Below are 27,033 nucleotides of genomic sequence, written 5' to 3' on the forward strand. Positions count from 1 at the left end.
TTCAAAAATTCCAAAACATCTTTAACTTTTCAAAGAATATCTAAAACTGACTCCAAACACTGATCAATTATAACTCGGGGCAATTATCAGGTACGGTAAAACAATCATTTTGCGAAAAATTTCAAAAATGACCTTAGAGTCATTACAATTTTTTATTTGTTACCCATAGAGCAAGTGGGGATCAAAATTTGAAGATCACGTCACCAATATAATTTTCTATTAAAAATTGTCAATATTTCTATTTCTGCCGAGGTGTACAGTAAATGGGCTTCGGCCCACGAACATGAAATGCGGCTTCCAGTCTTTCTTAAATGGTCCAAAATAACGCAGTCAAAATCGAACGGCATTGGGTTGTACGATCATCAATAATTCTCCATTGAACAAAAACCCTAGAAATGCTAGCACTTCGCAAGCTCTCGACCCTAAAATCATCAAGATTTCTCTCTTCTTTCGCTATCCAAAACCCTATTTCAAGCTCCTCAACGGTCCCAGACGTTCCCAGTTGCACTTACTACGACGAGCGCATCAACAAAGCTGGTCGTGAAGGAGATTTCGCCACTGTCCACCACCTTCTTAACAAGCGGGCGCGCGATGGCTTTTTCAACACTAACAATACGTTCAAGTTCATTTCCACCAATAATGTGTCCATACTCGATGATCTATTGGAAACTATAGCTCGGTTAGATTGTGGTTTCCCGAGAAAGAGCTCCTACGACTGTCTCATCGCACGTCTCTCGAAGATGCACTGCATTTCGGAGGCCATGTGCGTTGCCGAAGCCATGTTGAGCAAAGAACACGAAGCGAACAATGTCACGTTTCATCCCATAATTAATGCTCTCACGAAGAAGGAGGAATTCGAAGAAGCTTGGCGCGTGGTGGCGGTGATGAAATCCTGCCGAATTTCTCCCGATTTGACGACGTATAATTTTCTGCTGACAGGTTATTGTTTTGCCGGAAATGTGGCATCGGCTGCTGGTGTCTTAGCAAAGATAGAGGAGGAAGAGCTGGGGGTGGATACCAGGACTTACGACGCCCTGGTTTTAGGTGCATGTAGAGCAGGCAAATTGGATGCGGCGTTGGCAGTGGTTAGGAGGATGGTAGATGATGGAGTTTCGCCATTGTATTGCACACACGCCCACATTATCGGAGCGTTTCTGAAGTACAACTATTATGAACAGGCAGTAGAGTTTGTTAGGAGCTATGCAGGGAGAGACGCGAAATTGGATGCGGAAAATTTCGGAATACTGGCAACCAGATCGATCACTCGGAGTAAATTGGAGGAAGCTAAAGAACTGGTTAAAGAGATGAGTGAAAGGAGATTGGCAATGGGTCCGAGATTGAAAGATTTCTATGAATTGTATGTTAGATCTGACGGATTGAGATAATTATTAAGTATGAATGCAGCATTTTTGAAATGTAAGGACTTGGTGTTGTTGGATGTTAGTTAAAAAGAAAATTCATCGAGTATTCTTTAATCGTGAAAATTCATCGCCTTTCATCTAGAATTAATTACTGGATTGATTTGTCCAAGTTTAAGATCTTTCTGGAATGGACAATTATTAAAGAACAATGTGGCTACAAACACATTCAGAAAAAAAATGATCCAGGAAGAGCATAGGTATTATACCATTATTTTGTTTTTACTTGTCAATAGTTTATTCAAGTACTTCTTGCACTAGATCCTTCATGTTTTCTTCAAGGACCAACATTTTAAAAAATAAATGCTATCTCAAGGGAATGCCAAAAGCATACAATGGCAGAAAAGGTTTTGCTCTGACTAACTTTGAAGTGAGAAGATCTGAGAACTTGAGGCAGCAACAAATAATAGAGTTGGAAAAGGGAAATATCTACTCAAAGGATGTTGTCGAAGGTCTATCAGAGCTTGAAAGATCGAAACTTATGTCTGCAAGCCCTGGACTTGTAGGTAAGCCAACTTACTCGCTCAAGGTGTTTACACCTAACCTATGATGCATGACATGTATTTGACCATATACAGTTATAACTTAAACTACAGTTAATGAATGCATATGTTTACGTCATTAAATCACTCGCCCATGGTGGCTTTAATTGGTTAGGTGTAAACACCATGTAAGGGTAAAAATTTACCCATCTTTGAATTCATGTCCTCACAAGTTAGTTATATCCATTTTATGTTGCAGCAATGATATTGAACCAACTTGTCTTTTATCTTTCAATGAGAACATGATTAATTTATTATATGTGAAGATAAAGCAACACTGTCCTTCAACATCATCGGAAGTGTGACAAGGTTAAGAACAACAACAACATACAAGTGTGATCACACAATTGGGGTCTAGGGAGGGTGGAGTGTGCACTGGTCTTACCCAAGTGTGATCCCACAAGTGAGACAAGGTTTCCCTATAAAATTATCTCCGATTGGTGTTTCTTATTACTGTATAAGCCTTTTCAAGTTTGCAGTTGTTAAATGCTAGATATTGGTTTTTGGCCGCATATAGTTCCTTATGGCTTTGCTAAAAGTTTGTCATACATCCCAGTCTATTTTGCTCCACATTTTTCCATTTGGCGTTAGGGTTTGAATTGTGGAACCATTAGTTAACATTAGTAAATCCCCGTGATGTATGAGATTATCAACTACTGGGGCTTAAAGTTAGGGAAGCATAAATGGCTGCAATGCTATGGCTCTATCACTCTATAATTTCCATTTATTTGCCAAATTTTTGCACACTGACTTCTACTGGTTGTTTATATTTACTTTCAAATGGTCAGAAACAGTAAATCAGACAATTTGGCTGACTTAACTCTACGGTTTTTTATTCTTTGTTGATAATTCATTGTGATATCTGATTTCGACTGTGTTGAGTTGACCGAGCATTAGTTTGGGCTTTTTACCCCATGAGTGCGCTTACAGTGTGGGTAATGAAAGCTGAGCAAATTAACAATTAAGGCTGGAACCTCAACAGTCTTAATGTCTTCGTTATGTTAGTTGCTTCCACAGATGTTTACTTGGTCAACAAAATTGTTCATACTTGTAAGTCTTAGTTTTGGCGTGGTACTTGTTGCCCTCGGAAGCGAAACTGAAGATCTGCCATAAAAGCTGATTCTAGGAATACGTGATTTTGATCGATCAATTTTATCTTAACTAGCTTCTTGGTAAATACTGGATACACATGATCTAAGAGGTATTACTCTATAAGTTGCCTTTGGGCTTTCATGTGAACAGAAATGGTTACATTTGTCCTCAAAATTCTGCTTCTACCATTCAGTTCAAATTTGTTGAGAGTCGGAGTTCCTGTCTAACAACCTACTTTACTTCTGTCTTACCTCTGTTGGGAAGGGCACTTCTAGTTATTAGTATATGCTGGACCAGTAGTTCTTTGCTACGAGAAATGCTTTTACTGAATTTGGACTTTGTTAGAGCCACACTGGTATAAGCTAAGTGGAGGCTTGATTGGGTTGTGGCTTTATTATCCGTTCCCTTTATTGGGTATCCAATTGCGTATACCGGAAATTACTGTGGATTTCTTAACTTCCTGATATAAATTGGACTTGTACAAATCTTCCAAAGACATCTGGTATGGTGGGTTATAGAGTAAGAAAGAAATGCTTGTGTTTTTTAGGACAAGAAGGATAATGTCATTAATTTCAAGCCCAAGTGTATATTTTTGCTTAGATTTTGGTGCAACAAAGCTATGACAGTTGGTTAGAGCCGAATGTTATTGTTAACATTTTTTGCTCTTTACACACATTTGAAGTTTTTTTTTTGGATGTAATTCTGCTCCAGCATTCCCTTAACATTGGTAGCTTTCTCACATCAATAATATCTCTTTATTACTTATTAGGAAAATACCAATAAACGATTCCTTGTATGGTTTGGGAACAGTATTCAGAAAACTAGTATATCTGATTGGTTGTTGAGTATGACAACTGATACAAGGCATGCGTTTTTATCAGAACTTGTAGGGAGTGAGATCAGTGAGTGTGCAATGTCTAACTGCTTTATTTGTTACTAAAATAAATATAAATCATTTAAAAGGAAACAAAATATTGTTCATGTCCGTATGAGTGTCCCATTAATTCATTAGGGTCATCCTGGTAAAACATAGTTTATACTTTCATTCAAAGAAGCCACAGAATCAGAGCTTGTGGCTCCAACTTTGAGGTAGTGACTTTAGTCAGAATAACTAATTGCTGGAGTTAGTAATACAGAATTGTGTCACCTTTAGTACCTCATCATTTTGTGCCTATCAATACGTATGAGATTGTGTGTTCTACTTGTGCATGGATTTTCGTATGTAAAACATTGAGCAATTTTAACTTGAAAAAGCACAATGATAGTTTGTACCATTTTTTGGGCATAGGATTCTCCTTTCTTCCCTGTCTCTTGCTTGCACATGGGACATAGTATGAAGTATTTCTCTATGTGCCCTTTTTAAACTTCCACTTGTTTTTGGATTGATGGTAAGATCTTCAACTTTTCCTGTTTACGAAATGATTGGCAGTTGGATAAGTAAGCAATTCTCAATGGTGTTAATGTTGCTATATGCTTCAATTTTAAGTATTTTCTAAATAGCTGTAGTTATTGGCAGCAGTTGCATCCTGAAGGACAATCAATGAAGTTCACTTAGTTGCTTGTAAATTGTTGCGTGATAACTTGTCATTTTGTAAGGTACTAAAAAAGATATTTTGAGGGTGTAGGAAAATTCACCTTGAGGCTCATCTCTGATGGATGATTAATGCCTGTACTTGTACTTCTCCTCTTTGCTCCATCAAACAGGTCATTGCATGCTGGCAAGGAATTGACAACATGGTTTTCATCTTTTAGGCTAAAAACTGATGCTGTAATTAGCCTCTTTCCTGTTGTATTGTTGCTGCGGCTGAAGCACCGAAGCTTGGCAGGATTCTATCACATGGTGGGCACATTACTGGATAAAATAGCAACTAACAAGCTGGGACGGTGTCAGGCACCATAAAAGAACTCTGTTTCCTTTGTACCAGCAGCTAACTAGTACTCTACTTCTCAGTAGCTGCTGGATACTCGTGGATTTTGGAGCCTCAGTTAGCGAATATCTAAGAAAGACTTTATTAATTTTTCCATTATTGCAGTATGTTAAGTGCTCCTAGATTATCATCATAATGTAGTTTGTATACGGAATCTGTATATTTCAAGACTAGATATCAAATTTGTTGATTGTCAGTGATCGCACTGAATTAATTAGTTCCAGGTAGAGTGTTTCTGGATCCATAATATCAGTAGTACTCTAGCTCAAAATATATCCTTGTGATTTTGTCGGAGTTTAGTTTACTCTTCTTTCTTCTTTTTGGTAAATGAAAATGGGCTCAAAGAACCTGTGATTTTCCAAGTTTTTCGTTGGGCGTTTCAAACTTCGAGCTTATAAAAGATGATAGTGTGATTATAGAAGCAAACGACTCATAAATTAGTCTTTCATTTACTAGGCAAATCCTTCATTAACAATGTACAAAAAGGAAGAAATTTACCTTTAATGAGCCGCTCTTCCTCTTATATATATATATATATATATATATATATATATATATATATATATATATATATATATATACTAGGAAATGCGTAAACGTACATGAAAAAGAGAAGTGATCATGGAAATGGGAATTGGCCAAATTCATTGGTGGATCCACTTTGGTCCATGGCAAAGGAATTCTGGCTGAAGCTATCCAAGAATCCACCAGACACCACCGAAGTGTCCACAAAAACAGAAGGCGTATTGATATTATCATTGAGAGGATCATAATCCAAGAATGAACAATTAGAAGCTGTGCTGCTTGGCTTGGCTTCATAGTAAGCAAGATGTGCTCTAGTAACCATCAGATCATGTTGAAGCTCCACCATCTTCCGTTGCAAAGACGCTATGGCTCCAATGCAACCGTAAACCGGGTCCCTGAGCCTTACCTCAGCCTCGTAGACCAGCGAGTTGACAGTGTCTTCTCGCTGGTCCTGTGGCACTTCATTCAGGATCTTGATCACGTTGCTTGCTCCAAACACCTTGTGGACGTTGGCAAACTTCTTAGGCTCGTCCGATCGGAAATATGGTGCAAACTGGCAATTGGGAGTGCACCTTCTCTTCAAGAACTTACAAGCTGCACAAGAAGAGCTTGAACGAGGCTCATTACTTTTCATGGCTAGCTCTCTTCTTTTTTTTTTCGAAAACTTCAGTTTCACATGACTTTGGATCATCTTTTATAGGGTTCCTCACTTATGTAATATAGTAAAACTTTAAACAATTCACTAGTTAGCCACCAAGGCCCATTAGCTCAGTTGGTTAGAGCGTCGTGCTAATAACGCGAAGGTCGCAGGTTCGAGACCTGCATGGGCCAACGTTTTTTATTAACTGAGGAAAATTTATGAGCAAGGTAATTTCCATTATATTCTTTTCTTTTCTCTGTTAAAAGGAAAAAAAAAGTGATAGCAGCTGGAATACTGACCCCCTTTTACTGACAAATTAAAAGGGTAGTGGAAGAGAAATAGTGAAAGATGGGGTATATGTGTCTCGAAGAAATAACATGGGACATGATAGTTCAAGCAAAAAGCAACCAAAAAAAAAACAAATTCTACTGTATTCCTTTGATATGTTGATAGGAGTGTCTGGGTGAGAGATGGGACATGATGATTTATCTCCAAAGAAAGATGAGATTTACAACAATTGATTATGAAAGAAAATAGATTTCACAAAAATAGGAAACCCTATACATAGAGAAGATGGAAACCTAATATACATATAACTACACAATAACACAAAGATTCAAAAAACTGAATTGCATTATGTATCTTGATTGAGTTTGAAAGGAATGAAAAAGAACATGTCTCCCAATTCGCAGGATCTTTATTATTATCCTTACAAATCATAATCTTTAAATATCTTATCAAGTAATTCATTACTTTGGTTAAAACAAAACTTCTTGTATACTATACATAAGACGTACATTATAAAATTGTAGAAGAAGAAGCATATCACTTCTTTTTATCTTATCTCGATGACCTTATTTTAATTAAGATAACTAATACCGCACATGTCGTATTCAGACTTTAAGGGTCTGTTCGGAAGTAAGGAATTATTTTTTTTAAGGATAATGTGAATTTTCTACTGATTTTCTTCTGATCAATATGTAAATTAAAAAACATTATTTTAAAAGTATTTGTATATACTTTAAACATATACTATGAGAGGTGAGGATGAGGGGTGAGACTTGGGAGTGTGGGATGGGGGAAGGGTGGGGTGAAGATGTGGTGTGCATGCATGTGTTGGATGGTGGGGAATACAATCAATGTGGAATGTCATCACTTGTAGAATTTGTATTCTCTATTTCTATTAGAGAAGTCATTTTTCTCATTTTTAAGAACTCTATTTTCTTGGAGAAAATATTTTCCAAAATTTTAACGTCCAACCAAACATGAAAAAAGTTGAAAAACGGAACACAACCCTACATAGCATGAATATTTTTTGAGTTTTTTTAAAAATTATTTTCTTAAAAAAAAAATTAAAAATAAATAAATAAATAAATATATATATATATTGAAAATCTTACACCTTTTCTTGAGTTATACCAAACCACATCAAATATTATGAAAGATCTATTTTTTTATACAAAACCAAATCAAATTAACAATAAATTTATTTTTGATGTGCTTTGCTTTATTTGAGCCGACTTTCTATCGGAAACAGTCTCTTTATCTTTATAGGATAGCTGGAAAGAAATAAAACTACATACATATCACTCTCCTCAAATTCCATTCGTAGAATTACATAGAATATGTGTTGAGTTTTAAAGGTGTAAATGGAAAATGAAAGGTTGTGACCTTTTCGAAAGGTTGTGACTTTCTTAAAGAGTTGCGACTTTTGTAAAAGGTTGTGACTTTTTAGAAGGGTTGTGTCGGTTCTGATAAGCCACAATAAGTACATGTTCACACTACCCTTTTTTTGTCTATAAATAGAGGATTTTTCTCTCATTTTTAAACATCAAATTTCTCCTTCTTCTGCATATATATTTTCTTTCAAACAAAGTTGAGTCTTTGTGTGATTTTGTTGCTGACTTTTGAGTTCGTTGAAATTATTGAAGTTTGAGGTATGCTACTTCTTTAATAGTTTATCCGTTTTATCTTGGTAGGAAATAATCCTTAACCTCGGGTACAGTGAGGGGATTAAATTCCTTAAGGACACACAGTAAATTCTCTGGACTCGGATACTATTTTTTATTTTCATATTTAGTGTTTCTGGTTTGCTAACCTTAATATAAGAGGGATAACAATTTTAAGGAATTTAATATTTTTTTCCTGTATCTGAGATTTTTTGATTGGGGCACGACATGTCTTAGAAGTCATTGTCATGGTATTTATATGATTCTGCTATGTCTAAGTAAGTACATTATTAAGAAATCTTAGACTTGATACTACAAAGTGGTATTTTTTTTTTACCATAACCTTGGTCAAATTAAAGATGATTAAGTTAAATAATGTGTTATTGTCTTAATAGTTTTCACAAACTACTTTCAAAGGTTTATTATCTGTTGTGATAAAATTGGGTAGAAAAATACTTTTGTGTGTATTACATCTAATATTGGATGCATCTTTCAAGGATCTTAATCCAAGAATATAGATAGCAAGACATTTTTTTTTCAGAAAAGAAGAAGAAAAGAAAAGTTTAATATTCGATTTGAAGATTATAAAAAAAAACTTCATCGAATATTAATTTGTTCCATAAAAGAAAATATTATTTGGTCTGACTACGTGAAAGCTATTTACCATTTATAGATTTAAAGTCAGTCCAACAAACTTGGTAATGAGGGAAAGTTTTTTTGAAAAGAAAATCATATCCTTATGATTTTCTAATTCTGTTTTGGAGACTAAAACTTGTGTAGTTTTATACTATATGTGGAATTCGATTGTGTCTGATGTTTGGAAATTAATATCTTTTGATTTTCTACTCCTTTGGTTTGAAGAATATAAAAACTTCACCGAATAAATCAGACTGTACATTTGGTTTGAAGAATATAAAAACTTCACCAATTTATTAAACACTATGTTTGAATGAATATTCTGACTTGAAGAGTATAAAAACTTCATCAAGAATACAAAGGGTAAACGATTTGAAGAATGTAAAAACTTTATCGTTAACTAGAAACAATGTTGTATTTTTGGTTTTTGGAGATTAAAACCTCTTGATTTTCTGCTCTGTCTGAATTTGAAATTGATTTGAAGTCATAAAAACTTCATCAGCATTCAAAGTTCATTCAGTTGACGATTTGAAGAACATAAAAACTTCATTGTTAAGTAGAAAGTCGTACAAAGATGCAGTCTTTAGTGTTAATATTTTTAATACTAAGTGGTCTGTCTAATTGTGACAGAAGAAAAAAAACATACTAGTGACATAAAATTAATGATTCTGTGCCTGCAATGGATGTCTTTATGAATTAACTTTGACAATATGTAAAGATTGTCAGAGGAAATGGAAGCCCTACAATTTTTTTTGTAGAATATTATCTTTAAAAGATGTTTATGCTGTCAATATGTATTCTGATAGTATACATTTGAAAGCATGAGAAAACAAATATGTGAAAAATTATTTTCAAATACTTGGAAAAAAATTTTGAGATCATATTTAAAATATGGGGGTTCTTTGGTTGTGATAAAGACAAAATTAGCCTTGGTGACTAATTTAAATGTGAAAGCACAAGATATGAAATTGAATGACATTCTTGTATTATGTTAGACCCACAAAATTCTTGGAGTATATTTTGGTCGTTGAGTTTCTCTTTTACTAGTATATGATATGATATGAATAATATGAAACTATCAAATTAAATATATATGTATATACACACACATACATACTTGTTCAAAAGATTTGTGATCTCTTATGAAAAAGTGTCACTTAAAATGTTGTGATCTTTCATGAAAATACATGTCTATTAAAATACAATTATTTGTATAGACATGAATATTGTTTTTAAAAAAAATCGTGTGTCATGTTTTCTATTATAAAGAAGCACTCGGTTCATATGCTCTTATTGGACCCGATGAGACTATGTTCATGGGTAATTCTGCAACAATCAAAATTGAAGGTTATGGAAAGGTCCTCTTGAAAAGGACAACTATCAAGGTATTGACTTTAAACAATTGTTGTATTTGACAAAGTTGTAATAAATAAGAACAAAATATTTGTAGAAAAAGATTAATCTCACGGAGGATCTTTTCAAACTCAATATTTCTGGTAATTCTTACTTGCTTGAATCAAATTGTTTATGGCATGAACGTTTGAGAAATGTCAATTACAAAATCTTGTGAGAACTAATCAACTTAGAAGTTTTACCTAATTTTGAGTGCAATAAATCAAAATGTCAAGTTTGTGTTGAATCTAAGTATACTAAGCATCCTTGTAAATCTATTGAAAGAAATGGTCCCTTAGAATTGATTCACACAGACATTTGTGATATTAAGTCAACACCAACTCGTGATGGCAAAAAGTATTTTATTACTTTTATTGACGATTGCATTAGATATTGTTTTGTCTATTTGTTAAATAGTAAGGATGAAACAATAGAAGCATTTAGACAATACAAAATTGAAGTTGAAAATCATTTGAATAAAAAGATAAAAATGATAAGAAGTGATAGAGGTGGAGAGTATGAATCTCCTTTTGCAGAAAATGTTTGGAAAATGGAATCATCCACAAACTACTTCTCCTTATTCACCTCAATCAAATGGAATTACAGAAAGGAAGAATCGAACTTTAAAAAAAATGATGAATGCCTTACTTATAAGTTCAAGTTTACCACAAAACTTGTGGGAGGAGGCCATCCTTACAGCAATTCGAATACTCAATAGAGTTTTCCACAGCAAAACACAGTCTATTTCATATGAGAAATGAAAAGGAAGAAAATCAAACTTGAAATATTTCAAAGTGTGGGGGTATTTAGCCAAAGTCTAAGTTCCTAAACCTAAAAGGATTACAATAGGACCTAAGACTATGGGTTGTGTTTTCATTGGATATGCTACAAATAGTAAAGCATGTCGATTTTTTGTTCACAAGTCCGAACATCAGGATATTCATGAGAATACGGTAATAGAATCAGATAATGCTAATTTGTTTGAACATATCTATCCGTATAAAATTAGATTTGAAGTATCTAGTGAACGGTCTAAACGACCTCGAGAAGAACCAAAGGAGAATGTACCTAATAAAGAGAATCCAAGGCGAAGTAAACGTCAAAGGACATCTACTTCATTTGGATCTGATTTTGTAACATTTCTTTTTGAAAATGAGCCTCAAACATTAAAAGAAGTTATGTCCGCTACAGACTCATCTTTTTGGAAAGAGGCTGTCAATAGTGAGATTGATTCAATCTTGAGAAACCATACTTGGGAATTGGTTAATCTTCCTCCATGAAACAAACCTTTGGGTTCAAAATGAATTTTCAAAAGAAAAATGAAAGCTGATGGAACTATTGAAAAATATAAGGCAAGACTTGTCGTCAAAGGATTTAGACAGAAAGAAGGCCTTGATTATTTTGATACATACTCACCTGTAACTAGGATTATATCCATTCGGATGTTAATTGCACTAGCTGTAGTATATGGCCTTGAAATTCATCAATTGGATGTAAAAATAGTTTTTTTAAACGGAGAATTAAAGGAAGAACTTTACATGGAACAACTCAAGGGCTTTGTGGTTCCTGGTAAATAAAATATAGTTTTCAAACCTGTTAAGACACTTTATGGACTAAAACAAGCACCCAAACAATGTCACGCAAAATTTGACCAAACAATGTTGACAAATGAATTTAACATTAATGAGTGTGATAAATGTTTTTACATTAAAGACACTCCAAACAAAGTTGTCATTGTTTGTTTATATGTGGATGATATTTTGATAATGAGTAACGATATTGCAAACATAAATACTACTAAGCGTATGCTTTCTAGTAAATTTGATATGAAAGATCTAGGAGTTGTCGATTTGATACTGGGAATTAAAATTCACAAAACTCCTCAAGATTTAGCATTGTCTCAAACTCATTATATCCAAAAGATACTTGAAAAATACAAGTACTTAAACTTCAAAAGTGCAAAAACACCAATTGATGTGAACCTTGATCTTGCTAAAAATAAAGGTGAAAGTCAAGCTCAGTTGGATTATGCAAGAGTGTTGGGAAGTTTGATGTACATTATGAACTGTACACGATCAGGCATAGCTTGTTCTATAAGTAAATTGAGTCGATACACGAGTAATCCCAACCAAAATCATTGGATGGAAATGAAATGAGTTTTGGGGTATTTAGAACATACTCAAAACTTTGTTTTACATTACAATAAGTATCCAGCAGTTGTTGAAGGATATAGTGATGCAAATTGAATTACTGGGTCAACTGAAACTAAGTCTACAAGTGGATACGTTTTCACGATTGGTGGAGGAGCGGTATCTTGGAAAAATAAATATGTATAGCTCGCTCTACAATGGAGTCTGAGTTTATAGCCTTAGACAAGGCCGGTGAAGATGCAGAATGGCTCCGGAATTTCTTAGAAGATATTCTATTTTGATCCAAACCAATGGCTCCTATATGCATACATTGTGATGGTCAAGCTGCAATAGAAAGAGCTGGGAGCGTTATGTATAACGGTAAGTCTCGTCATATACGACGAAGATATAATATCATTAGGCAACTACTCTCTAGTGGAATTATCACAATTGACTATGTAAAGTCAAAAGATAATGTCTCGGATCCACTTATAAAAGGCCTAACTAGAAAGGGAGTTGAGCAATCATCAAAGAGAATGGGACTATGGCCGAGGACAAATCATCGTGGCGGTAACTCTACCTAGAAGACTGGAGATCCCAAGATCTAGGTTCAAGTACATCAAACAAAGTCATTGATGACGGTTCAACATTGTCAAAATAATTTTTATAATCCATTATCATGATGCGACAATGTTCAGTAACAAGGATAAGGCATTAGGACCTTTTAATGATATCTAAGTTTGATACAGGGCATATCAAATGGTATTTCTATGGGATAACACATTTAGATATCACCTATGTAAGAGTGAAGTGTAAGTCGCTTCAAGGAGAATCTAGTAAGGCCAGTTCTCTACGCACTTATGAACCAAGAAGTGTTCATGGCTGAAACGAACAAAACAATAAGAACCAAAAACAGTTAAAGGGTTGATTGTATGACTTATGTTGTCTAGGTATACACCAAAGCTCGATGGTTCAAAGATATCAGATCTACCGATTGACGAGTATATCCGATATATGTTCACTATGGAAAGTTCAAAGGGAAACCTACTTATCCAGATGCAATTAATTCTTACTTACAAATCACACAGTTTTTTATGCATATGTTTTAACAATAGTCATTTCCCCATTCATGTGGGAGATTATTGGGTTTTAAAGGTGTAAATGGAAAATGAAAGGTTGTGACCTTTTTGAAAGGTTGTGACTTTCCGAAAGGTTGTGACTTTCCGAAAGGTTGTGACTTTTCCAAAAAGTTAATGACTTTTTTAAAGAGTTGCGACTTTTGTAAAAGGTTGTGACTTTTTAGAAGGGTTATGTCGGTTCCGATAAGCCACAATAAGCACTTGTTCACACTAGCCTTTTTTATCTATAAATAGATGATTTTTCTCTCATTTTTAAACATCAAATTTCTCCTTCTTCTGCATAAATATTTTCTTTCAAACAAAGTTGAGTCTTTGTGTGATTTTGTTGTTGGCTTTTGAGTTCGTTGAAATTATTGAAGTTTGAGGTACCGTACTTCTTTAATAGTTTATCCATTTTATCTTGGGAGGAAATAATCCTTAACCTTGGGTACAGTGGGGGGATTAAATTTTTTAAGGACACACAGTGAATTCTGTGGACTCGGATACTATTTTTTATTTTCATATTTATTATTTCTGATTTGCTAACCTTAATACAGGAGAAGATAATAATATGTTATTGTTATCAATTCGATTTGACAATATTTGATCACGCCCCTACACTCACATGTATGTATTATATCATATCGATCGAGTTAAATCAAACATGGTCGGCGTGAAAATGCTTATACAATCATGATGATAAACTATTTAAGTCTGTCATTATCATATCATATCGATCACCAGTATTTACTAAGAAATGATTCTCATGATGTCAATCATATTTCTTTTCTACCACCTAAGTTGTTTTACAACATTTGAGCATGATATCATTTTAGTCAGTAAGTCAAACCACACATTTGAAGATTCTTGTATCATTACTTTGTTTGGCAGCTTTTAAGAATTGAATTAGTGAGAGTTTACTTTCCTAATCTAGTTACAAAAGAATGGATTCGTTTGCGGTTGAATTTTGATCAACTCTGGATGAGGCGGAGGCAATGGCTGATTTAGAATTTTATTTAAGATCGTGAGTACTTTCTTAATTATAGGTCACAAAAGATAACAACAGCAACATACTTAGTGAAATCTCATTAAGTAGGGTTTGAAGATGGTAGAATGTACACGGACCTTATCACTAGCTCGAGAAGGTAGAAAGATTGTTTCTAAAAGACTCTCGGCTCAAGTGCCTCAAATCCAAGTAAAATAGACGATAAAACAAGTAAAAAGAAAGACAGAGAGACTAGGTCACAAAATATAAGTGCACAAATTCAACACTTATCATAAAAAGACAAATTATATTTAAACATGATAATAAAAAATATTACAATAAAAATTATCTTGGATAAGGAAGAAAGGAAAAGTTTCTTTTTATAAAATTTTGTTTAGGAAAAGTTAGCGAAAGGGCAGCGAGTGAAGGAGAAAAAGTAAAAAAAGAGAGTTGATTTTAAAATAAAAATAGTGTTCTGAGAGGGAATGGAACTCTGGCATAGAAACAAAACCAACCAAACTACCCTTAAGCACCCACATACAGTCACCACACAAACTAAATCATTTATTAACTAGGTGCTCGCTTTTAACTTTATACAATTCTCCTTAATTTATATATAAAAACTGATAGGAGGTTAAATGAGTACTCGAGCATCCAGAAGTTTCTATACGGGTGTTTTTTTTTTCGTCCTTGCCTTTTCTTCGATTGATTCGCCTGGAAGGAGTTCAACCGCTCGAACTCTCCCCTGAATAGGAAGGAAATAATTCTTATTAAACTAAATTGTCTTTGGACAACTCAGGGCCGGCTCTATACAGGCTTGGAAAGAAGGGGGAAAAAACCATGTATCTTAGATCCCCAAATTCTTTAGCAATAATAGACTATAGGTATTTTTTTAAAAAAATTGAGTATTATTTTTGGAAAATATAAATTTTTCATATTAAAAGAAAAAAAATATTAAAATAAGTGTCACATCTAGAATAGTGCCAAATAAATTAAATGAATTGACTTCATAAAAAAAAAAAAAATTAGAGCCGATTGTGACTTTAAGCCATAAATATGCGTGCAGTAACTTTTGTGTATATATCCACATTTTATCAAATGGTTAGTACAATTTTTTTGGGGGAAAAGTTATATTATTAGTATTTCAATCATGGAATTATTTCCAAAAGAAATTAGGTAAGTGGAAAATTAACTTTAAGATAGCTTCTAGAGATTTGATCGACATTTATTCGCCATTAAAGCTAAGAGCTGGTTTCTTGTGTCTTCAAGTTATCTTTGGTATCATAAGATCCACCAATTCCTTTATTTCAATGTGTTGTATCTAGGGCTGTACAGGGCAATTTGATAAACCGCACCAAATCGACAAATCGAACCAAATCGAAAAAAAACCCGACTAGTGGTTTGGTTTGACTTGGTTTGGTGTTTGGAAAAAAACCCGACCATTATAGTGTTGGTTTGGTTTTAACTAAAAAAAATCAAACCTAACCCAAACCGACCCGATTATAGATATACTACTTTTAAATTATGTTATACATAAAAATATTTATTAAAATGTAATCTATAAATATTTTTAAAAAAAAATCATAATTTTTGTTTTCTTTCTTACATTTAGATTTGGACTTGAGAAGGTCATCTAAATAATATACAAAAAAAACCATCTTATAAAGTTACATTATAAAGTTAAAACTTCAAACAATGTTCTGCCTCCATCTTATATGTTGATATTTTGTACTAGAACTCTTTTTAAGAAGTACTGTTCTGTGCTTTTTATTAGATATTATGAAAAATCCGAAAAACCCGAAAAACCCGAGAAAAATTGATATCGAAAAACCCGACTTTTATTGGTTTGGTTTGGTTTATAGATTTAATAACCCGACACAAATGATTTGGTTTGGTTTGTAAAAAATCCGAACCAACCCGGTCTATGTACACACCTAGTTGTATCCTTTACAGGGGTGGAGTACCCTCTATTCAAAATATGATTTCCTGCCCAAAGGGATTGAAAACATTGAATTCGCCAATTTTTGAATTTTTCTTTGATTTTTGACACATGTCATGTTGGATTTGAAGAAAGAGAAATGAAAGTCTAATTCCGCTAAATTAAACCCCATGTCGTCACTCTATTATCTCCAACTATTGATTTTGATATTAGTTGTTGAGCTAAATCAATTCAAAAATATTGTAATATGTGAAATTCTCAATTACACACTTAAACTATATAGGGATTCTAGCTATAAATGGCCTTCCTGGACTTGTTTTTTTTTTTAATTTTATCCCTTTAATAATGATCTAATGAATGCATGTTATAAGAGCGACTATCAATAGACTTAAAACTCATATATTCCTTATATATTTGTCACGTAAGGGTCCAATCAAAAGCTAGTTAAGTTCATCTTGGTTAAAAATAATTTAGTCATTGAATAAAATTACAAGTGCAAATAATCCTCAGATCTCTTCAAACTTGAATGAAATTACAAGTGCAAATAAATATATGGTATTTTTGTACATAAATATGGTTAATATTGTTGATTCACAAAAAGAGAAAGGATATTTTTAGTTGAATAAATGTGAAAGAATGAAAGGGTTGAGTGATAGAAGAGTCCAGCAGATTTTGGGTTTGAGAGCATAAATGAAATAATGGACATAAGACTCCTCTTTTCTGATTTTATATAGGACCTTTGAACAATTTAAGGGTGTAACTCATAATTTATGTGTTTTTATGTCTTATTTCTAATATTAATTAATTGTTAAATATGTATTTACTTTTTTTTAATTAAAAAATCGTTATTTAAAAATTATTTTGGACACAAATGATAAATGTCAACATTTTATTTGACATTTTACACGTCATTTCGCGAGTGTAAAACACACAAACGTTATATTTTGCTGATTGTGAAAAAAGTGTCAAAAGAATACAGCGGAGCCTGACATAAGATGTCTAAAATGAACAAAGCTTAGCTAAGGTGTCTAACTTTAGGAGGTCACCGATGAATTCTGCGAAACTGAAAATCTTCCTCTAAACCTATTTGATCACCTTAGAAATTGTGGCGCTCATTAATTGTCGCAAATCATAAACAACATAGTAAAACTACAAAAAGGTTCAAACTGAAAAAATAGGTCTAAGAGAACAAAATGATCATGTGAATCGTTATAAATGCCAAAACATAAGGAAAAAAAAACTCACTTATTTTTGAGAAAAAAATTTCACACATCTTTTAGAGGGAAGTGGGGTTCCCTCCTAAACATCTTTAATATTTAGAGGTACAAAAAATTAATGGAGAAGCAAATTTTGATAGGGTCAACTACAGTCTATAGTTCTGTTTTACCAATGTAAATTAGGTAAGACAACTGAAGTCCATCTACCTAAACTAATTATATTGTTGGGAAATTATTGAAATAAATCACATAAATACACAGGAATTTTCTGCTTGATGCGTGTAAAAACAATATCCTTAAGGATATTTCATCGATAAAGGTGCATTTTCCAAATTCAACAAACTTTTTTTTTTGTCTAAACTAGTAGAAGAAATAAAAAATATTAATTAATTCAAAGTAGGAAACTCAACAAATCAGAATAGCGAAGAACATCACACAGTGAAAAAAAGGAGGTTCTCCTAAATAATGAGATACTCTTTCTTTTGAAATACTATTTATATACAACTTCTTTTTGAACATATTAAAGTAAATTTTTACCTCAATGTTAGATAATATGATTTAGTTCAAAGGGATTAGTTATTGAGGGAATCTATAAATTATTTTATACAAGTATTAGCTAAGCATGTATATTAATTATTCATGTATTAGTTATTCCATCTTCTATCATGCATAAAAGTATAAACAGATTCTCTCATAACATATACATGTATTAGTTATGCGGGTTATCAAACATGGTATTACTTCACGGAATTTAGATGCATGTAGGTTACCAAACATAATATTACTTATGCACGATTTAATACTATAACTCACCTCCTTAACTAGCTATACCAAACGACCCTAATAAGTATGAGTGCGTAAGTATTTTCCTGATTTCTTGCCCCACTCCTATCCTAATATTTCTGTTCATCTGCAAGTTTTCGTAAAAGGGAAATCAGTTCTATCCCACTTCAATAAGGCAACATACACGTCGTAATCGTCTATCAATTTGCACGCGTTGAACTAACTAAACTTTAAAAAGTGCCCTATTTTGATTGACTCGATAAAGACACATTTGGCATTCAAATTTCCTTTTTTGCATTTCTTTTCAAATAAGGCCACACGCACATTGTTATACATACATAAACGATGCAATTATATGAAACAATTGTATTCTTGGGGTTTTATTTGGGTTTTAGTCTTTAATTTAAAGAGTTTTTGTTATTGCTGGAGTGACCATACTTATTCATACTTAATTAGAAATTTTGAATTTGAGTATTAGAAATAAACTTACCACGGATAGAAATGTATTTTACCTCCAAAGAGGTATTCTTCAGCACGAATCCGAATCAGTCGATCTCAAAATAGATACCAAATATTCGGCTGGAAACAATTTTTTTCAAGGTCGGTGAGATGAAATTATGAAACTTCATTGTAAATCTTAAACATTTGAATGATGATTTCATAAAGAACCTAAATTAATTAGATATACTAGATTCTTAGTTGGTCCAATTATAAGTGCAATCACCCAAGCGTTATAAGCTGCAAGTGCATATGTCATGACATGAGAGACGAAGTCTCGTTTTACTTCATCTATTTTAATTTATTTTTTGTTCATTTAAAAAAGAATATCTTTTTTTATATTAAATTAAAATCAAAGAAAAAAATGAAATGGAGGGAGTACAATTTTTACATGATTAATAATCCAATAATAACAGAAAATGAAATGATTGATATGTAAACCTAAAAGAAAGAAATTTAAAAGAAATAGTCACTTCAACAAGAGTGAAAGGAGAAAAATGGGAAAATAGTCACTTCAAAGATAATGGTTACTCCAAAATAAAAAACCCACTTGGGAAGAAAGTGTCAAAATAATGATTGTCGTTTTCCCAACCAAACCATGAGGATAGGCCCACAATGTGTCATCTCAAACTCCTCACTAACTTTTCTCTTACCTTGTAAATTAATTCTGATTCACATATACAAAAAGATACTCAAACGTGTGTTCAAAACACGTTTGGATATCAAATCAAAGCTAAATATCAAAGTACTACTTTGAGTTGATATTTAGCATTGCCTTTTGAATGAAGGGTTGTGTCAAGCTCTGTAGCTCGATTAGTTTCTAGTTTACTATTTCTGCTTCTTTTTTCTTACAGTTCCTACATTATCTTTGTTGTACTTCATTTAGAAATAATCGTTAACACCAAAATTTACAAACCAGGCCCTGCCAAAAGAAAATATGGACCTGTACAAGTTGGGCTCACCTGCCTAGTTTGGACTGTGGCTTAATGACTTGCCATGCCACTAATAAAGTATGGACTGAGTTCGGTATACTTTAAGCACATTGAGCTACTTAGTGGCTAGACGAGCCCAACATAGTCCATAGAAAAGGCTGTCATGGTAAGACTAAGATGGAAGAAGAATTATGAGAAATTTTCATAAATAGATATAGTTTGGACCATAATTATGAGACGTACTTATAGTTTGTCAATTACAATTCATAACAATAGTTTTAGAGAGGAGAGAGGCGAGCGAGATCGAGAGAGACGAGGGGAGAGAGGCGAGCGAGAGTTTGGGGAGAGAGGAGAGATATTAAATACATGTTGTATCTCGGGTACAACCTGTATCTCAGATAAAATCTGATACCATCTCCATATTGAGAATTCAACTTGTATCTCATTTGCCTCTCTACTGTCTCTCCCAATCTCGCACACAAAAACACATACATATATTTATGTATCTCCACAAACCCACTCGACTGCCATTTCAATCCTCTTTCCAATCTCATTTTCACACACACACAGAGATATATATACACACATGTATCTCCTCAAAGCTGCTCGTCTGCATTTCAACCCGCTTTCCATTCCCATTTTCACAAGTACATAAATATACAAATATACATATGTATCTCCTTAAACTTGCCCACTCATTTGCCATTTCAATCCTCTTTCCAATCTCATTTTCACAAATACATAGATATACACATATGTATCTCTTCGAAATTGTTCACTTGTATGCAAATCACAATATTACTGTCCGAAAATTTGCCACCACAATTGTAACACCTCAAAAATTCCTAGCTCAGATCAGATCAGAAGAATTTTAGAAAAATTATAAGTCTGTAGATTTTTGAGATTTACTAGCACCATCTACAGGTCGTAAACGGAACCATGGACCGTAGATGGTATCCATAGATGAGACTTCAGAAACAGAAAAATTGGATTGAGATTTACGAGTCAAATTTACAGGGGGTGAACACTTTTACGAGTCGCAGACTTGAGTTGTAAATCAACTTCATAAACTTGGAATTTTTACTTGAACAGGACGAACAAGAACCACGGGTCATAGATGATTTTATGGATTGCAGAAAGGTTTCGTAGACCAAATTCCTAAAACCTTAGAAACTCAAACCTCGACCTAATTTTTACGACCCCATTTACGAGTCGTAGTTAGAACTATGGTCCATAAAAGGGTCTTGTAGATCGAAACTTCAGAAACCCGGATTTCACTCTATTTTCTACGGATAGGGACCTACCGTAGACGGAAACACAAACCGTAGATGATCCTCATAAATGACCTTCGACAGTTTTTTTTAAGGGTCATTTGGCTTTTTCCACTCTTTTAATCCATATACAATATCATTTTAGCCGTTTCTAAGTGGAATTAAGGAAAATTAAGTGACCCAAACCTCCCCATTTACGAATAACCCTCCCAAATCAATTTCTCCTCTCAAGAAGAACTAGGGTTCCAAAGCTTCTAGTCTCCATTCAAGAATTCAAGCTAGAATTTCCATTCCAGGTATATAGGATTTTATCAATGGGTATCTTTCCACCCATTGAGTTCCAAAGAAACCTCAGTCTTCAATTTATGATTTCTACAAAACCTAGGGTTTTATATAATTTTCATGAGTTTTCAATGTAATTCAGTTCTTCTTCATGATTAGACCTTAATTGCATGTTTTACTTATAATTTCATGTTTTAAATGGTATTTTTATGAACCCTCAGTATATAAGTATTTTCATGACTTAGAGTTATGTAATTTCATATGCATGTTTTAGATTATTAGGTTTCATGATTTTTGATACTTTCAGATAAAATGTCTTTCAGTTATTATCAGTGTTTAACAATATAATCATGATTCATAATCTACTCAGTTATTATCAGTTATCGGTATTTTAGTATTATCAGATTATTACTGTATCAGTTAATTACATATTTCCATTGGGAGTTTTACTAAGCACCGAGCGGAGTTTAGGATAAAAGCTCACGGTCAGGATCCGCTAGGTCATTTAGTAGTAATTCCTAAGTCCCAAAACTACATGCCACCATAGGATTTGAGGGATCTCCCGTCATTTGAGGTCGACTCCTTAGTCTTTACAGACATTATCTTAGTAGATCCACATTAGCTCAGATCAACCTTTATACCTTGGCAAAGTATATTGAACCCTTTTATGGGGAGTATACATCAAACTCCATGTAGTAGATCACATCGTTATATGTCAATTTCAGTATCTCCCACAATTTAGTTTCAGTTTTCAGTTATTGCATGACCAAGTGTTCAGTTATTTCAGTACAGCTTTATCAGATTTCATGTTATTTACTTGGTCATTGCAACAGTCATGTTTCACAGTTCAGCATGTTCAGTTATCATGTTATTTATGCATATCCTACATACCAGTACATCAAATTATTGGTCGCTTACATCAAATTATTGGTCGCATACTTTCCGCCTATATTGTTTGATAATATAGGCTTAGACATTCAACGTTTAGGCAATGATTAGTACGACTCCTGATCAACACAATAGTACTATGGTGAGTCCTCATCTTTCGAGGATGACCTCTATCTTTCATTCATATTGTTATTTCATTTTTCAAACAGTTGAAGTTAGTTAGGGGCTTGTCCTAGCAACTCATATTAGTAGAGGCTTTTAGACAATCATATGTTAGTTTTAACTCATATTAAAGATTCAAATTTTGTCTATCTTATATTCAGTATAATAGACTATTTTAGTTTAGCTTCCGCATTCAATTATCTTCAATCATTTTTTCATGTATATCTTAGTTTCATGTCAGACGATAAAGTTAGCTTGGGATCACTTGTAGTTTTATGCACCATGTTGCAGCTAGAGGATAACATCGGATTGTGACAAACTTGATATCAGAGCATCAGATTTAAGTATCTTAGGATGTTTGAAAGCCGATTTAAGTAGAGTCGTATTCATGAGTATGAAATGAAGCACACCACATCTATGAATATGAGGCTATGAAATGTTTTAGAAAATAGTTTACTTCTTTTATACTCTCAGTCATGTGATAGAGTGCAACCCTATATAATCTTCTTCTAACTCGTGTTGTACACGTTTACAACATCATGACTCCTAGAACATCCTTTGTCAGAAGGAACATGAATGAAGACGAGCCAACACCACCAACTCTAGTAGACTCGTTGAATGAGTAGATGTTTCATGTTGAGTTCAGGGTTACTTTCAAAGTGCTAGCCTATGTTATGACTGCTCAAAACAACCCAGAGGTTGTGGCCCCAGTTAACTTGAATGAAAATACAACAATGGCGAGAGTCCGAGACTTCACTCGGATGAATCCTCCAGAGTTTCATAGTTTGAAGGTGGATGAAGATCCATAAGAGTTCATTGAGGGCATCCAAAAGATTATTGAGATTATGGGTGTCACTCTAGTTGAGAGTGCAAATTTAGCCTATTATCAGTTGAAAGGAGTAGCTCAGGTTTGATATAAGCAGGAAAGATGATAGGGCTGAGGATGCAGGCCCAATTGATTGAGACAAGTTTAAGGCTGCTATTTTAGACAGGTTCTTTCCGCTAGAGTTGAAGGAAACTAAGGTCCAGGAGCTCATTAATTTGAAGCAAGGAAACATGACAGTGAAGGAGTATTCTTTACATTTCACCCAACTTTCTTAATAGCTCCGACTATGGTGGCCGACTCTAGAGCCCGCATGAGTAAACTTGTCTCCAGTGTTTCTAAGACAGTGGTGAAAGAGTGACAAACAACGATGTTGATTAAGGATATGGACATCTCTTGATGACTCATGCTCAGCAAATTGAGGAGAGTGCTAGAGAGAATAAGAGGGATCAGATAGATAATGTAGACTACTCTCAGGAGAAATTAGGATGTGGAAGTCGGTTTCTATTTCATCAAAAGTATTCAGGCCCATCCCATCTTCTTCTAGTGCTTTAGTGCACAAGTTCAGACAAGAAAACAAGAATACGACAACAACCTCTATGTCTTATGGTAGTGTCACTAGGAGTAGCACTTTTTTGATCTTTCAAAAGTGTGGCAAGAACCACCTGAGAGAGTGTATAGTCGGTAATGGTAAGTGTTTTAGATCTGGTAAGACAGGTCACAGATTGAGGGACTGCCCATCAGCCATAGGTAAGGACAAGGATGTTCGTTAGTAGAATCAGCCTAACACTTCAGCAACTCCAGCAGATCGTCCGACTCAATAGGATACCTCATCCAATACTAGTGGCGGACAACGCCAGAATAAGTTCTATGCTCTTCAGACTCGATAGGATCAGGAGAATTCTCCTAGTGTAGTCACTATTATGTTATGAATCTTTTAGTTTGATGTTTATGCATTGTTACATCCAGGAGCTACACTTTCCTTCGTGAGTCTTTAAGTTGCAGTGAATTTCGATAATGAAACCAAAAAACAAAGTAGTAATATTAGTCCACTTCAACAAAAGGTAATTGAGATAATGCAAGGAAATATAGAACCTAAACATTGTAACTAATATATTTGTAATTCAGACGTCGCTGAAATAACTTAAAACTTGAAACTATACAACGTACTAACAAATTAAAAAGATAGAATAGTTGACCACATATATGACCCACTGAACATTAAATTGCTTCAATTTTCCATAAGTAGCTTGTGACCAATCTTGAAGGAAGCATAAGCATCAATGCAAGCATATTCAACTTGTGCCTCACTAAGAACACTTGCCTCTCAATTACTCATGCCAACATGTTTTGGTTTAGGCATATGAAGACTACATATATCATAAGCAAGATCCTTCAATCCTCGACGAAAATATATCTACCAGGCCACTTATTCTCAGCAACATCATGAATATCAGCATGGCTGAAACAAACAAAACCATACTCATTTTTCAGTTTAAGGATGTTTTCACCAACCTCAACTCCCACAAATGTAATATTAGAATTAGCCAAGAATTCCTCTAGGGTTTGTGGGATTTGGTCCAAATAAAACGATTAGACTATCAGACACGTGTTGTCAATGCATAGTGGTAGGGTGGCTGATTTGTTATTAGTGTATGGACTAAAGTCAGGTTTCCATTCATTGAACTGGGCCATTCATTGGCAATAGCAGCTTTGCTGGTCACAGTTGTTTCAATTGTTTGTCCACCAAATTTAATGTGGTACTTTGAAGTTTGAAGTAGTGCCAGAACTAGTGCTTCCAAATGATGAATACATGTTTGTCATGATATTGTTTCTAAAATAAAATTAGAATTGATGCATTTTCGTAGATCGCTTGTATGACTATTTATAGCAGCGAAAATTAATCAGAAGACGTTTAATTGATCTCTTTGGGAGAACTCAATAGTTTTTCTTGTTTATTAAGAGAATTAATGAATTGTCTATTAATTACAAAATTGTCACAAGTAAGCCACGTTTTTAGAATGTAACTAAAATATGCTTAATGGAATTTTTTTTCTGTTTTATCAAAATTCTCAAACAGCAGACATTAAATCTATTAACGTCTAAATTTTGATATAAAACGAAAGTTTTTTTTCCAATTTATAAAACGGAAGAAATTCTTCCACTAGTGGAAGAAAAACTTCCACTTCATAAGAAAAATAATATTTTATCAAAACTTTTCACTTTCTTCACATTTCACACTTAACCAAATATTTTTATGTTTTTATTATTTATTAATACCTTAAGTTTATATTAAATTAACTTTTAATTTAATTTTTATATTCATTCTACGGGGCCTTTATTCACCGCGAACCCTAGCCCCACGATGACCATGGAGGATGCCGTTCCTACATTTACTGGGGATTCCAATGTGACACAAGTTTATTTCAATTTTTAATTTGTTTTGAAATATTTTTATGTTTTTATTAAAGGAACTCTCAGCGCTCTCTCTCTCTCTCTCTTCAATTTTTCTGCGCCTGCTGCCAAAACCAACGACACCACGAGGTGCGGAACACTCAGGCGAGCAAACCCCAGTTAGCTCCTCTGAGATCTACTCAGCCACGCGCCGCCAGAAGCCGCAGATCTGCGACGCCACGCGCTGCACGCGCCGGCGCGTGTGGCAGTTTTCGGCCATTTTTCCGCTCCATTTTTTCTCCCAGGGTGGTCGCCTCTGCATCCCGAGGCTGACCATATATTTGTATCCAGTTTTCCGGCGAGTGAACAGTGCTCCGGCGGTGAACAGTGCTTTTCCGGCAGTTTCAACAGTGAACAAGTTTTACTAACTTGGAGTTGGTACCTCCAATAGCCCATTTCCGATATTTTAGCCTATAAATATTTATTGCAGTGCCAAATTAAGTATCTGTCTCACTGTTATTAAACATTTGCTAACTTGTGCTATACTATTGATCGTCCGTTTATTTGAGAGTAATCTTTCAGTAGTGTATTTCTGATTTTCTGGCTTTAGTGAGCGATGGTAGACTAGGGTCATTGTAATGATCTTGAGGGTGATTTTCAAAAATTTGTACAAAACGTGTGAACAGTAACACGCGTGAACAGTAACTTTTTGGGCAGAAAATGCCCCTTTCTTCCCATTTCAATAGTTTTTATCATTTGTTTGAGTTCTTGAACTCCTTGAGGTGATTTGAGAAGAGATTTTCGAGGCAAAGTGTTGGGTAAGTGATTTTTGACCTAAAACCTTCCTTTTTCATTAAGTTTTTGACGATTTTAACTCTTAAATTTTAGTTTCAAACCCCAAAAATCCTTGTTTCTTCCCTAATCCGAATTTAAGGAAAATTGTGATTTTCAACTCGTTTTGAGCTCTATTTTTATGGGTTTTTCAACCATGAGTTCCTTATTACCAATAGAATGGGATTGTTCAATAAATTTCCAGATTTGACCCTTTTCGAAAATAGTTAATTTTTGGACTATTTTACCCCCAGTTCCGAAACCTATCAATATGGGTGTCATTGGACTCCTTGTGACGTGTATGTTTCATTGTTGATAGTGGGTTGTCATTCCGGGCGCTGAATTCGAGAGTTGCTTGTCCGGTGGAGGTATTCGAGTGCGGTTTCGGCAATTGAGGTAGGTTTGGCTATCTTTCTTTGAGATTGAGATGGGTAATTAGTCATTCATATGTTATAGACTTTGGGATGGGGTTGTAGTATGAGTTGAGAATGTTATATATATTGTGATGTCTGTGTGGAGGCTTATTTATTAATGTGTTGCCGTGACGGGGTTTATTTGTATTACATAGCCCGTGTGGGGGCCTTATTTGTTATCTTATTTGCTTTGAGAGCATGTGAATTATGATTTGCCTAAGAGAGAGGCTTGAGTATATTATTTGA

The 27,033-nt window shown here is 34.1% G+C and overlaps 2 protein-coding genes, 1 non-coding gene and 1 pseudogene across 5 annotated transcripts; 2 read left to right on the top strand and 2 right to left on the bottom strand.

Moving 5' to 3' along the window:
* The first annotated feature begins 356 nt into the window (after window positions 1-356).
* Window positions 357-5,197, top strand: LOC129895069 (pentatricopeptide repeat-containing protein At3g56030, mitochondrial). Of its 3 annotated transcripts, XM_055970706.1 has the most exons (4): window positions 357-1,618; window positions 1,735-1,924; window positions 4,572-4,648; window positions 4,757-5,197. In XM_055970706.1, exon 1 carries the CDS (start codon window positions 396-398, stop codon window positions 1,383-1,385), a length of 990 nt encoding a protein of 329 aa, XP_055826681.1. In that variant the 5' UTR covers window positions 357-395; the 3' UTR covers window positions 1,386-1,618; window positions 1,735-1,924; window positions 4,572-4,648; window positions 4,757-5,197. The 3 variants fall into 3 exon arrangements, with proteins under 3 accessions (XP_055826681.1, XP_055826678.1, XP_055826679.1); XM_055970703.1 differs by lacking the exon at window positions 4,572-4,648; XM_055970704.1 differs by lacking the exon at window positions 4,572-4,648 and having other exon boundaries at window positions 4,805-5,197.
* A 213-nt stretch (window positions 5,198-5,410) lies between these two features.
* On the bottom strand, window positions 5,411-6,181 carry LOC129895070 (LOB domain-containing protein 21-like). The gene has a single exon (XM_055970707.1). The coding sequence runs from the start codon at window positions 6,137-6,139 to the stop codon at window positions 5,600-5,602; it is 540 nt and encodes a 179-aa protein (XP_055826682.1). The 5' UTR covers window positions 6,140-6,181; the 3' UTR covers window positions 5,411-5,599.
* An 81-nt stretch (window positions 6,182-6,262) lies between these two features.
* TRNAI-AAU (transfer RNA isoleucine (anticodon AAU)) lies at window positions 6,263-6,336 on the top strand. Its single transcript has one exon. It is a non-coding gene; the product is annotated as a tRNA-Ile (tRNA).
* Window positions 6,337-24,236: 17,900 nt separating this feature from the next.
* On the bottom strand, window positions 24,237-25,119 carry LOC129893909 (uncharacterized; annotated as a pseudogene).
* Between the last annotated feature and the right edge of the window lie 1,914 nt (window positions 25,120-27,033).

Source organism: Solanum dulcamara, chromosome 7 (genome assembly GCF_947179165.1).
Source record: "Solanum dulcamara chromosome 7, daSolDulc1.2, whole genome shotgun sequence".
Taxonomy (NCBI): domain Eukaryota; kingdom Viridiplantae; phylum Streptophyta; class Magnoliopsida; order Solanales; family Solanaceae; genus Solanum; species Solanum dulcamara.